This window comes from Planococcus citri, chromosome 5 (assembly GCF_950023065.1).
Source record: "Planococcus citri chromosome 5, ihPlaCitr1.1, whole genome shotgun sequence".
Lineage (NCBI taxonomy): Eukaryota > Metazoa > Arthropoda > Insecta > Hemiptera > Pseudococcidae > Planococcus > Planococcus citri.
The window spans coordinates 33210385-33223191 of NC_088681.1; the positions used below are offsets into that span (position 1 = coordinate 33210385).

General features: G+C 34.9%; 2 protein-coding genes across 2 annotated transcripts; both read right to left on the reverse strand.

Annotated features, from left to right (window-relative positions):
- Positions 1-2381: 2381 nt before the first annotated feature.
- Positions 2382-3859, reverse strand: LOC135848731 (uncharacterized). Its single transcript, XM_065368701.1, has 2 exons — positions 3279-3859; positions 2382-3182 (listed from the first exon to the last, which is right to left on the reverse strand). Exons 1-2 carry the CDS (start codon positions 3727-3729, stop codon positions 2650-2652), a joined length of 984 nt encoding a protein of 327 aa, XP_065224773.1. The 5' UTR covers positions 3730-3859; the 3' UTR covers positions 2382-2649.
- Positions 3860-9345: 5486 nt separating this feature from the next.
- Positions 9346-12602, reverse strand: LOC135848181 (striatin-interacting protein 1 homolog). Its single transcript, XM_065367995.1, has one exon. It carries the CDS (start codon positions 12429-12431, stop codon positions 9891-9893), a length of 2541 nt encoding a protein of 846 aa, XP_065224067.1. The 5' UTR covers positions 12432-12602; the 3' UTR covers positions 9346-9890.
- Positions 12603-12807: the final 205 nt, after the last annotated feature.

Consider the following 12807-nt stretch of genomic DNA (forward strand, 5'->3'; position numbering starts at 1 on the left):
TAGCAATAGCTAAGGAGGGAGGAAGGGAGAGAGAGACTGAGAGTGAACACATTCCACAGCAGTATTGTAACACCTGCTACCTATATGAAAAGTCCACGTAAAAATGTTTGAGGAATGAGGAATGTATTTCTTTGTTTCATTCCATTCATTAAAATAAATTATCATATTAGGGTACCATGATTGAACATACGTAAATGGAAATCCTATTGTCAAAATGATTCAACATGTATGCAAACAATCGATACAAATTAAAATTATAACGATAACATCGTCGGAAATACACTGTATGTACATATACTATTCGCCTACGCCAGAAAAGTACATATTTAACAATTTGTTTTTCAACACGAGCTCAGCATAAAAATGTAATTAAAAATACAATCAAATCATTCTGCATAAAAATAGGACACAACCGTCTACCTGGCCATCTATAAGAGATCAAACTAAAAGATACTTAAACACGTGTACATAGCGTATATCGTACAAGTGTATAGTATGTGAACCAACACAATAAACACGCTTTAAAAAATTGGCAGGGTAGAACATACAATTATAGAATACCACTAAAAATTTGTATACAAAACGATACGTCAAACAATGTGTCAGCCAAACAAGTAATTAATAAATTCATCGATGGACATCGGGCCGGCCGCATGCATTTTTTACAACTTGAAAGAAAAGAAAATATTTTTAAAACTCACTCAATTAGATTCAGACACGAGTAATTTTTCATAATCAATCTGAATCAGATATTATATTCGAAACTGAGGTGACAATCACACATCCGCATTTAGTTTTAGGCACTTATGGTAGGTAATCATTTTAATGATACTTAAATTTAAAAAAATAAGTAGGTATAGGTAGGTATACCTATTACCTACACTTATTTACATAATATGCACGTGTTTGCTTGTAAAAATAGGTAGATATTTGCGTGTACACTGAAAAAAATTGAACTCATACAAAAAAAATTCTTCACTGAACTTGAAAGAAGCTTAAATTCAATATTTATCTAAATTTTATTGCATCATCGCATTCAGTGTGCGAATGAATGAAAGCGCGAAGAAAAACAAAACGTTTTTCCGCCCTCGTCTCCCTCTCACTCTGCGGTTCCATACATCTTGAGAGTAGGTAATGCAATGGTCATAATTTTTATGCCAAACAATAATATACTAGATCTTACGTCAAAACCGACTTCTGAAAATTCCTTTTTCTTCATAAATATGAACGTTTTTGCCAAAGAAAAAAAGCAGACGAATAACGTATTATAGGCAGTGTGGTCATTATAGGTATTAACGCCAAATTAAGCTACGCACATTTTCAGTCCAATGCTGCGATTTTAAATTTACTATTATAAACTATTTCTTTTACGTTACGATTCGAAGAAATTTTGTGGCATGTGTAATTGCAATTTTACAACACGACAGAAAAATTTTCCGTATTGAGATTTTGACATTATTTGTTTTATATTTTATTTAAATAGATAACAAAGATACAGCAGAAAAAGCATACGTACCTAATCGGATAAAGTAAGTAGGCGATTTGGCCCTTGTCCTCGTATATTTTGAAATTAACCAGTGGAAATTATTCCTTATGGTCAAAACCCCTGGCATAAAATTTTTAGATCACCAAAACGCTTCAAACCCCTTCAAAGGGAGTTAAGTCACAATTCCTGTTGTAAATTTTCCAACCTGGGTGATTTTTAAGCGAATTTTCTCTCGAGATTCGTAACACAAATTTTTGCATTATTGTACATCCTGAAGGAACATACCGAAAGTGCCTTTTGAAAGCTAAAAATGCGTGTTTTGCCCAGAAGATATGCTCGAAAAAATTTCAAAAAATTTCCACAGATAATCATTGGCAATGTTTAACATCTCTGCAAGTTTGAAACAATTTCGTTGAAAATTGCCAAAGTTGGAAATTCGTCTTGACTGAAATTGAAATTTTACCCCTAAAAACTTTTTCATAGGGGTTTTAGACCATAAGGAATAACTTCCACTGGTTACTTTCAAAATCCGAGGACAGGGCCAAATCATCTATTTTACTCGACTATGCTCTTAAAAAAAAAAAAGTAGATAGGTAGGTAACTATCTTCAAATTCTCCGCTGGAATATTGAAATGTTGTTGCTCATCATGACTTTTGACTCTCATACTTAGTTATTACTTACAGTATCATAGTCATATCCACAGCATGGTTTCGAGAAGTTGTATTTTATTAATTTGTATTGGAAGAATTTGGTTTCATTGCTCCGAAGAGGTTGGCATCCAGAAAGGAAGCATTGGTTGAATTAGAATTCCATGAGCTTCCGCTGATTTCAAATTGTATTAAAATCACCAAATATGTCACTACTACTGATAATAAATTTACCATCAATGGTCGATCGACGTTTATGTAATTGAAAAGAGAAATCGACGGAGTCGTCATTTTTATAACGTACAGCATTTGTTTAATCTGAAAAAATTAAATTATACCTACTTATTTGTAACTCATCAATTTCTGTCTTTTATCTACAGGGTGTTCCAGAATAACCTTTCACTTTTGTTTTATTAGTAGCTCTGAGAGAAAAATGGTTACGGAAATTTTTTTATAACCAAAATGAAGTAGAAATGTGCCGTTTTTAGACCATATATTTGAGTTTTCATTATAAATTAAGTTTTAAAAATTATTCCACCAAGATGTTTTCCATCATTTTTGACACAATCGACCAAACGTTTTTTAAAATTATTGAACACTTTGTTGAGCATTTCTCTTCTAATCAGTCTTGATTCACGAATAATATTATCTAGGAGCTGTTTCAGAGTCCTAGGATCATCTTGATATACTTTTGACTTGAGGTAACCCCATAAAAAAAAATCACATGCTGAAAAATCAGGGGATCGAGGTGGCCATGAAATTTCTGTGTTCAGCGAAATTATTCGATGACCAAAATGCTCACGCAATAAAGAACTCGTGTCCGTTGCGGAATGACAGGTAGCGCCATCCTGTTGGAACCAAGTAACTCTATACTTGTGTCTGCGTTTCAATTCAGGAATGAGAAACTCGTTTAACATTTTGCGATACCTCTCACCGTTCACCGTTTCATCAAACACATACGGTCCCACTATACCGAATTTAGCCACGCCCATCCAAACAGTCAACTTAGCGGAGTGTAGAGGTTTCTCGTGTATTATCATCGGATTCTCTGTCGACCAGTAGCGCATATTTTGTTTATTCACATCACCGTTTAGATAAAAATGAGCTTCATCAGTAAAGAGTAACGAGTTCAATGGAATCTCACCAGTATCAATTCTTGTAAGCATATCCTCGGCAAATGATTTTCTTCTCACAAAATCAGTTTTTTGTAACTTTTGAATGATTAAAATCTTATATGGATGGAAACTGAGGTCTTCAGATAAAATTCGTTGCAGAGAAGTTGGTTTGATTTTTAAATTTAACGCTCGTTTACGTATTGAAGTGGTAGGGGTAGTCTGTACTGAATGCCTTACTCGGTCCGTTGTTTCTGGCGTTCTTACTGATCTTTTCCGACCTGTAGGTTTATTTTTACAAGCATGAGCGGTTTTCTCGAAGTTTTTTACCCATAATTTCACTGTTGGCCTCGATGGCACTTCACTTTTACCGGTAAGTTTAAAATGTTTGCGGAAGGCACGAATTGCACTAATGTAAGAGTCATTATTTTTGAAAAAGGCCTTTACAATAAAAGCGCGCTGCACAGCCGTCCACTTCTCCATGGTAAAAAATTAATACTGAAACATAATTCGGCATGTGTTGGCTACCTGGAACCGCTTTTACCATTCCCCTAACACCATTTGAACGCAGATCAGTGCTCACCAAAATGTGAAAGGTTATTCTGGAACACCCTGTATGTCTGATTAGTCTACGTAGGTATATATGTAGATAAGCACACTAAATATTGGAAAAAAAATTAATTCTTCGCTGGTACCCAAAGGTAGGTACTTACCTACCTGGAATTTTCTCATACGTAATTAATAATTATTATTCGAAGATCGTACAGTTATTTACCTTGATTAATTTTTCGGTATCAGAAAGGAAAATGCCAGTCCATAAAATTTCATCATGGATCACTGTCTTTATCTAGAAAATAAAATTCCCCGCAGAGTAATTGATTAATCATGTAAAATAGACACGTCGATGTGTGCCTAACTGCCTATGAAAAGCTTTTAGATAAAAAGTGAATTTCGCCATACACGCTCTGAACTTGAGAAAAAGACAAAAATTTATCCATATCGAAATCTTACTTGTTTTTCAGTATTATGAGACTTATCACAAATTGCATAAATGTTGCTTGCAGCTAACACCATAATAACAATGGATTGAAAATAATCGTGAATATCGAGTTTCTTTTGTACGACTTGAGTAAACAATGCATAAACGCTGAACATAATTAACAGGGTCATAGACTGTATAGATGAAAATAATAAATTCGAATAAAGACGACATGAAGATTTAACTAATTCGCACAGTGAGATCCAAATAGAAATTAATTTCTCTGTATGAAAATCGAATACTTTTATTTGCCATCGAGAACTCTGTAATGAGAAATTAATACCAACACGCATGAGACATGGGCAAGCGATGTAAATTTCTTAAAAATGTATCGTATATAATAAAATGGTAGGTAGGTAGATATTGATATAGCAAACCTGCGTTTGTAATTTAAGATGCATTACAGCGTCTAGAATCATATTGCAAGTTTCATTCCATAAAAATGAAATAATGCTGTACATCAATATCAATCCGTACGAATAGATACTTGAAGATTTAAAATGGATGGCGAGGAGTAAAGCAAAACTACAGAATAAAATTGAAATCGCAGCTTTAAAATTACAACAGTGGGTTTTATTCGTATCGAGTGAATTTATTTCGGCGATAAAAGATCTGATAGGCATTTCGGATAGTTCTTTCTGTAATAATAAAATTGATCGATGAATTTTAAGTAGGTATGGTATTGTCATGTAGGTAGGTACTCGAGTAATAATTCACGTTTACATGAAATTCCATCCAAGCCACGTAATATTTGGATAATTCGATGGACCATCTCCAATACAGCAATGGTATGATCAAGTAACCGCCTAATGAGTTGACATCTTTCGCGATATAGATGAAAGTGTCAAAATTAAATTCTGACGTTATTAGTCGTTTTAGTGTTCCCATGCTAATGCACAATATTACGTAAAACAAGAATCCGTGAAGTAAAATAGAGTAAGTAATAACCATTATTTTTATCGCATTATCTGTAACAAAATTATATAGAAATGATCTCATAATATGTAATAATAAATTTATACTTATAATAGGAATCTTTGTTAAAGAACTATTAATATCTCGAGTTACAAAAATAATTTAATTAATGAGTATGATGATACACGTAGCTCATAAGTTGAACTTTCACTGTCATGGACTCCTCAGCTCTTGTCATTTCACTCGCTGTAGTTGTTGATGAATAGCTTTAGGTACCAACCTACCTACCTACGTTACCTCGATGTACAAATTGCGCGTTCTACAATCTCCGGCCATCGCTTACGTAGGTACTTACTCGTAGATGGTTTCCAATAAAAAGGGCATAGACCGAAAAATCGCAACAATTTTATAAACGGGATATTTCGAACGACGAACATTTTCACAACAAACTCCGAAATTGTTGACTGATAAATAAATATAAAAAATATTACGGTTTGTTTGTCAAAACACAAACATTGATTTTCATTTTTTTTTTTTATTTCAATGCAATCAAGCGTATATTTCGAGGCGAGAATAAGTCAATAAACGTTCTGATCAAACGACACTATATTTTATTAGATTTTCTTTCAATTTACTTCCTAAATAAAAAAAGTAAAATAAATCGCGAAATTTATCACCTCCTTTCACTCGAAATAAGGGTTATTTTCTACACGAAAAATACACAATAAAAGGAACAATTTGTTACTCACGAAGCTTAATAAGGTCCTTCGCAAGAACACAAAAATAATTAACTCGATAAAATAAAAACATCAATTCCAATTGGAAAATCCATCAAAATTATACTCGCCATCTGCGTAAATATAATGCGGAAGTTTAGTTGAAATGGTCGAGATACCTTTGAGAATTTCTCTCGCTGAGAGATGCGTATCATTGGTTGCGTTACTGGACACTACAGGCGCACCGCCGGCGTATTCAAATTGGCGAAAATTAGTCTCATTCGAGATACTATTCTTCGGAGGTATCGGTGTAAATGGTATCTCATTTTTTTCGACAGCAGAATTGCAAGACTGGCGATAATTCATGAACGTGTTACCGAAAAACGATAATTTACGTGGTTTCTTGCAAATTGCGTCGATTCTTCTCATACGGAGAGATTTTTCAGCTGCGTGATATGGATCTCTGTAGGTTAAAAAAGAAGACATCGTACGGTCTCGTTCGTCGCTTATTTTCAGCCGGTTGAATAAATCACAAAGCTCTTCCATTTCGATATCGGTGTTGTTGTGATTTATGCTATCAATATAGGCGAGCATGCTCCCGTAGGCTTGATTGTAATTTCTGTGGGTTTGAAACGAAGTAGCTGGTGTTCGGCTGAAAAACGTTTGAGGAGAATTCAATGACACATTGGAATTGTAGAAAATTTGAGATGCTTGAGAATTACGCGTGTTGAAAATCGAACTCAGTTGACTAGATGCTTGGCTATGTTGAGAAAACGGACTGTTCAAGAAATTACGTTCTTTATTTTTACCATTCTTCGAAAGATTAGTATCGACTTTCTTCGGAGTTTTATTATTCGTAAGCTCAGCGAAAGATTTCGGATTACCGATGCCATTCGTTCTAGGGTTCGTATTTTTCTTTCGCGACGATACCGGCACCTTGATCGATTCACCAGCAGCCAAAGTTGAAAACAACAAATTATTACCATTCTGCTTGCATTGATAGGTCGTTTTTGTCGTCGAAGTTGATTTCGAACGTGGAGCTCGAGGTTTCTTTTTCGTCTTAGTCTGTCGTTTCGGCGAATTGGATACGAATTCGTATACGTCACTAAGAGTTTCTTGAGGTGTATTAACGTTGAGCAATGATTCATGAACGGAGCTGCTTTGAGAAAATTGTAACGGTGCTTTAGTAAAGGGTTTAGGAGCTGCGGTTTTCTTAGCAGCAGCTTTCGATTTGAATTTTACATTAGTGCTAATCTGACTCGACGAATTATCGAAGTTCAACGATGAATTTGGTCGTCTACGTTGAATCATCGGTAAATTGTAGACAACGGGACTAGAGGAACTCGTATGTCGTAACGGATACCGCGATGTTTTTTCTAAATGATGTGTTGAATTTGTCACATGCGTATTCAAAGAGGAATTTGTATCTTGAATAGTTAATAACCGGTTTCTAGACAGCGAATGGTCAAGTTTGGTCAAATCAGGAGGGCTCGGCGTCGGCAATACCATATCGGCAGAACTATTAGGTTGATTACTATCATAATCGCTAGCGAATATTTCCGGGCTAACGCATTTCGGTTGCTGAGATTTAGGTTTCGATGTAGATAGGTTTTTGCGTATCTGCGCCGAATTCTTCGGCTTACTTTTACAATTCGATGAGTTGGCGTTGATAACAGAGCTACACTGCGTTGGAGTTTGTAAACGGTGTTGAGACAGCTTCTTCAAATCTGGACGTTTGGTCGGAAGAACCTTTTCATTAATAAGAGTTGCTGCTTTAGAGCTTGACGTATTTTTCTTAGTTGTATTTCGATTCGTTGAACATTCCGCTTGAATGCTTTCGAATTCATCGAATAAAGAACGCTGACTGGAATTTGCTTGAGTTTTTTTTTGAACCGCAGGTTTTACTTTTTTGACTACCACAGGTTTATCTGCTCGAAGAGTGTTGGTTTTCACAGAAACAGGCTTAAATTGCGTCAATTTCTTCACAGAGACGTTCTTCTGCGACGTTTCATTGCCAGTTTTATGTTTCACCGAAGATTTATCATACATGGGAATATTCATTTTGGTGTTCTTAATTAAAACATCACTCGAGATAGGACCGTTACTATCTATCAATAAGTCCGTTTCCAAATCATCATCGTCGACCGTTGAATCAGGCTCGTAAAAGGTGGAACTTGAATCAAAAGAATCTTGTTTGCAGGGTTCGATTTCGGCGGCGGGAACTTCGGCAATCGGTGCCAGAATACTTGGACTAATGTTACTCGATCGATTGCGATCTATTTGTTGGATCGAATTTGAAACGTTTGGAAGTACCTGCACTTTTGAACTATTCGTACGACTGTGATCTTTATGGTCGAATAAACTTCCGTTTCGAAACAGAGACTGGTACGGTCGTTGATTGGAATCATTCTTCGATTTACTCACTTTCGAAAATTTTACATCGAGTTTAGTTCTATTTAATAAACTGTTTTTGAACTGAGAACTTGTAACCGTTTTTGGACTACGAGTTTTGCTATTCACGTTTATACTCATATCGTTGAACTGATTTTCAAGTCTGAGAGAACGTCGTCTAACACTTTTGCTCATTTTTATCACTTTTTAAGATACACTTGACAAATTTTACGTTTAAAACACTGAAATTTACAAAACACTTGGTTAGAATTGACTAGAAAATAGGCAATGGATTCAGTTTTTGGAGTTGATTAGATATCCTGCGATGACGTCATCAAAATAAATCTGCGAACCAATCATATCGCAGAGATTTCAGATTTGTTTCAACAAAACAAATCCTGCACGTGCATACACGTGATGTACACATCATCATTTTCAAAATTATGTATATAATTATCTTGATCGACATTTTTCTATGACTTCTTAGGAAAGAATAGTGAACGGCCACAAAATACCTAATCAGTAATCAGTAATCACCATCATCTTCCACAAAATAAATCATCTTCAGGCTGACAGTTTTTCAGAATTCTCAAGCTAAATAATTTTTGGAGTTTATATTATGTACCTACTGTTCGACTTGTTGAGTATAGGATACTTACTTAAAAGTCGTTAAAACCATGTTAAAACCAATTACAGAATTCATATAGTTATTATTTTTTAAAATAAAACTCCCTCTTTTAGAAACACCCTTCTTGACCGGATACGGAAAAATCGAAAAATCAGATAAAATTTCAGGTGCTGAATCCGTAGTAATAAATAACAAGAAGAATTTAAATCAGATCATTTTCATTTCAGGTACTTATGTACTTCAAAAAAACGAGAATCGAAGCAACAAAATAAAGCCACAAATGTTATGTACCTACCTAACAAAATTCTGAGGCAGTTTGACTCCAATTGAAAAATGTTATGAATAATTCGAATTGAAATTACATCATCAATATTTCCATCGTAACACATTTACAATAAAATAATTGAAAATAAAAAACAAAAACTTTATTCTTACAACGCGATCTTTTATCAAGCCAAGGAAAAACAAAATAATTACAATAGCAATAGCAATAGTAGTAAAAGTTCTAAAACGTAAAATTTCATAATTTCAAATAAATATGTAAGCAACAGATATTTTTCAATAAACAAAAAATGAAATCAATTATATAAAAAATTACTCTCACATCGCATGTTTAAAACAATAATTCTAAAATTTCGCATCATTATCGAATATTTCATTACTCAAAGTGAATTAAATTCACAATACTTAGGCAGATGAATGATATTTTTCACAAATTTTCACGATAGAATTATTTACATCATAAAATTATCGATTACACAAAAAAAATTGAAATGATGCTGTATAAATGATCATGACTATTGAAGATGATTAATCGAAAATACAAGGAGCTGAAAGTTCAGTTTCTAAATAAACGCCTTCAATAAAAATAATAGAATCTAAAAAAAAAACAACATAATCGTAATAAATCAGAAAAAAAAATTCTAAAAAAATTGAGATATTTTGTAAGTTACATTTATAAAGAATCTTGGTTAAGTAATTCGTCCCAATTGATAGTTTTGTCGAATAATTCTTGTTGAACCCATAGATAATAATGTTTTTTGAATTCTTCAGTCAAATCAACGTCGGTGGATAAAACGCTGGTAATATCGACATCGACGGAATAGAAATCCGGATCGTCGCTTTGAGAAAAATATCTTCTGTTATTGAATTTATCAACGGCTGATCTGAGGGCGCACTCTTCGGCTTGAAAATCCCAAGGTCTGGCATCGATATCGTTTCCGTAGGCCCAATCATCGTTCAAACGATGGCGTACTTTTTGATAAATAGCACTCATGGTTTTCATATTTGATTTTCTCCACTGTCTTCCTAGGTACTTGGTTTGCATTTTTAGTAACTTCAGGATATACAGCTGCATCATTGGATGTCTAACTTTCAGCGTACGTTTTAAAATAGGAGCTGATTTAAATACGACTAGCATCATTATACGAGAATGTTTCCATTTGGTGACTTTATTCAAAACTCTGAGTAGATTGATGCAAGAGAATACGTTTCTCCAGCTGCACTGTTGATTGTCTCCAATTTCCAAACTCTCGGAAGTAAGTTCTGGTTGATCACCGATTACACACGATGGAAAATCTAATATCGGTATGACGTTTTTCGCGCCAACGTACGCGCCGATGTTTTGATTGAAGAATTTTAAAATCAGCGGGATACAGTTTGCGAAAACGAGATATTGTGACAGGAACTCGAATTGATAAACGTGATTAAGTTTGAAATGTTTGAGTAATAATAATAAAATACCGGAGACAGCTTTCACGATAATTTCTTTGTGTCTGTTGACATCGGTACCCAATTTCATAGACTGTAAAACAGTCATGGGCATTTCTTCAGGCAGTACATCGGCCATTATGTTTATGGAATCGGTTTTCGTTTTAGATGTAGGAGCTGCAGCGAGAAGAACTTTCAAAAGAGCGATAATGTTTTGTTGCATGTTTGGTAGCATAGCTTGGTATAAAATTTCGGCAGGTGTATTGGGTATATTTTCTTCTTTTTGCGAAATCGGATATTTACAAATGTTTTCTTCCCTTTCCATTTGTACATCGCTCAATGATACGTAGACATATCTTCGAAGTATTTTTACACCTTCGTGAATCGGTTGAGGAAGCCCGATCAAGGTTTCTTTATCGTCAGGCAGAGTAAACCCAACGAATTTCAATCTAACGTGATCTAGAAAAACGTCCAAATCTTTTTGTCGAATTTTCGGTACCCATGGAAGACCTTTATGTTGAGGTATGGAAGGCGCTTTTTCTATACTTTTCGGTCGCGATGGAGGCTCTTCCGGTAATGTGATGGCTGCTTCGCTGATACTGGTCTCGTTATTGTTACTTTTATCGGTTAAATTATCAGATTCGTTCGAGTTTGCGTCATCATTATTAGCGGCGTTACCGTTGTTTTCGTTATTAGCGTTGTTTTTGTTGACTTCGTCGTCGTACTCTTCTTCGTCCATCATCGGACCTTCGTAATCCATGTTGAGAGATTCGTCCAACGAACTTTGTTTAATTAAACTTCTCCTGAGTTGACGATTGGTACGTTTTTGATTCTGAGTCTCGATACCATCAGCACCGCCGGAAGGAGGCGATGAGGCACGCATCGTTTTGACTATTTCGATGGTGTCTTCTTCGAATAATTCTAATCCGGATTCTTTTCTTTTCTCCGCTTTCATGGCTTTTAAACTTTCCGAGCCACCCAGAGAAAACAAGAGCAGCTTCCATATCAATAGTAAGACTTTTTTGATTGGATAATGAGGAGCGCTACCACCGCAGAAACGAGTAACCATGCTGAATAATTTAACTGATAGTAATTCGTCTTGAATTGGATTCGAAATTTCGTTATGGCATTCTTCTTTGATCGCTAAATTCTCGTGACCTTCGTCATTTTCTATACATCTAATAACTTCGATAAATATATACAATATGCTCAACATAACTCTCAATTCAGTCGAATCGTTTATATTGACGGATACTTTACGTTGAATAGCTACTGAGCAAATATCAGCTTCGGAGTAGAAAAGCTCAACGAAAGCGTTGAAAACTCCGTGTTTATACAACAGTATCACGTTTTCTTTAGCTTGTACCTGTTGTTCGATATCAGACTGACATTCGACCCAGCATCCTTGCAAAAGGTATAGAAAACACCGGGCACATTTCAATCTTACGTTCTTGTCTAACACATCCAATTGATCGAGAAGCGTCACGATTACGTTACTTTTTTCCGAATAAGTCAGCAGTCTCCAACATGGTTTCAGTTTCAACATTTCCATGTAGTCTTCGAAAGCTTTAACGTTCAACTGGAATTCTGGTTGTTCTGTGTAGCTGTACAGTTCGGCTACCTCATTGGCAAGCGTATCAGTGTCGGAGTAGATGAAATCCAAGTCTGGATATTCATGGTTTTCTTGATCGCAATCCAATGTTTGACGTGAAAAGAAGTCTTTAAGTTTGGTACATTTTATATCGTTACGATACCCAACGACGTCAGTGAAGTTGTACTCGTTCATGGTGTCCACACTTTGAAAATACACGATAGTGTCAATTAATAAAGGTCATGTTTGTAGAATCACGAAAATCGTTTCAAATTAGAAGAAATAAGTCAACTTGTCGCGAATTATAGCGAAACACACCTAGCTTTTTCTAAATTTATCGCTTATCTTTGAAAAAATATTTTTATTTACTTCAAATCACGGTTGCCAGCTTGTTTTGATGAAAAAAAAACTTGGAAGTTGGGAAAATCAAGCAATCATCAATGAAATAAAAGGATTGGGAAAATTGATCATAAAAAGACCGTAAAATAGACAGAATTTTATTTATTTGTATAAAATAAGCTTGAAAAAATATCATAATTACGCAAATGTCTAAATTTCGCCACAATTTTGT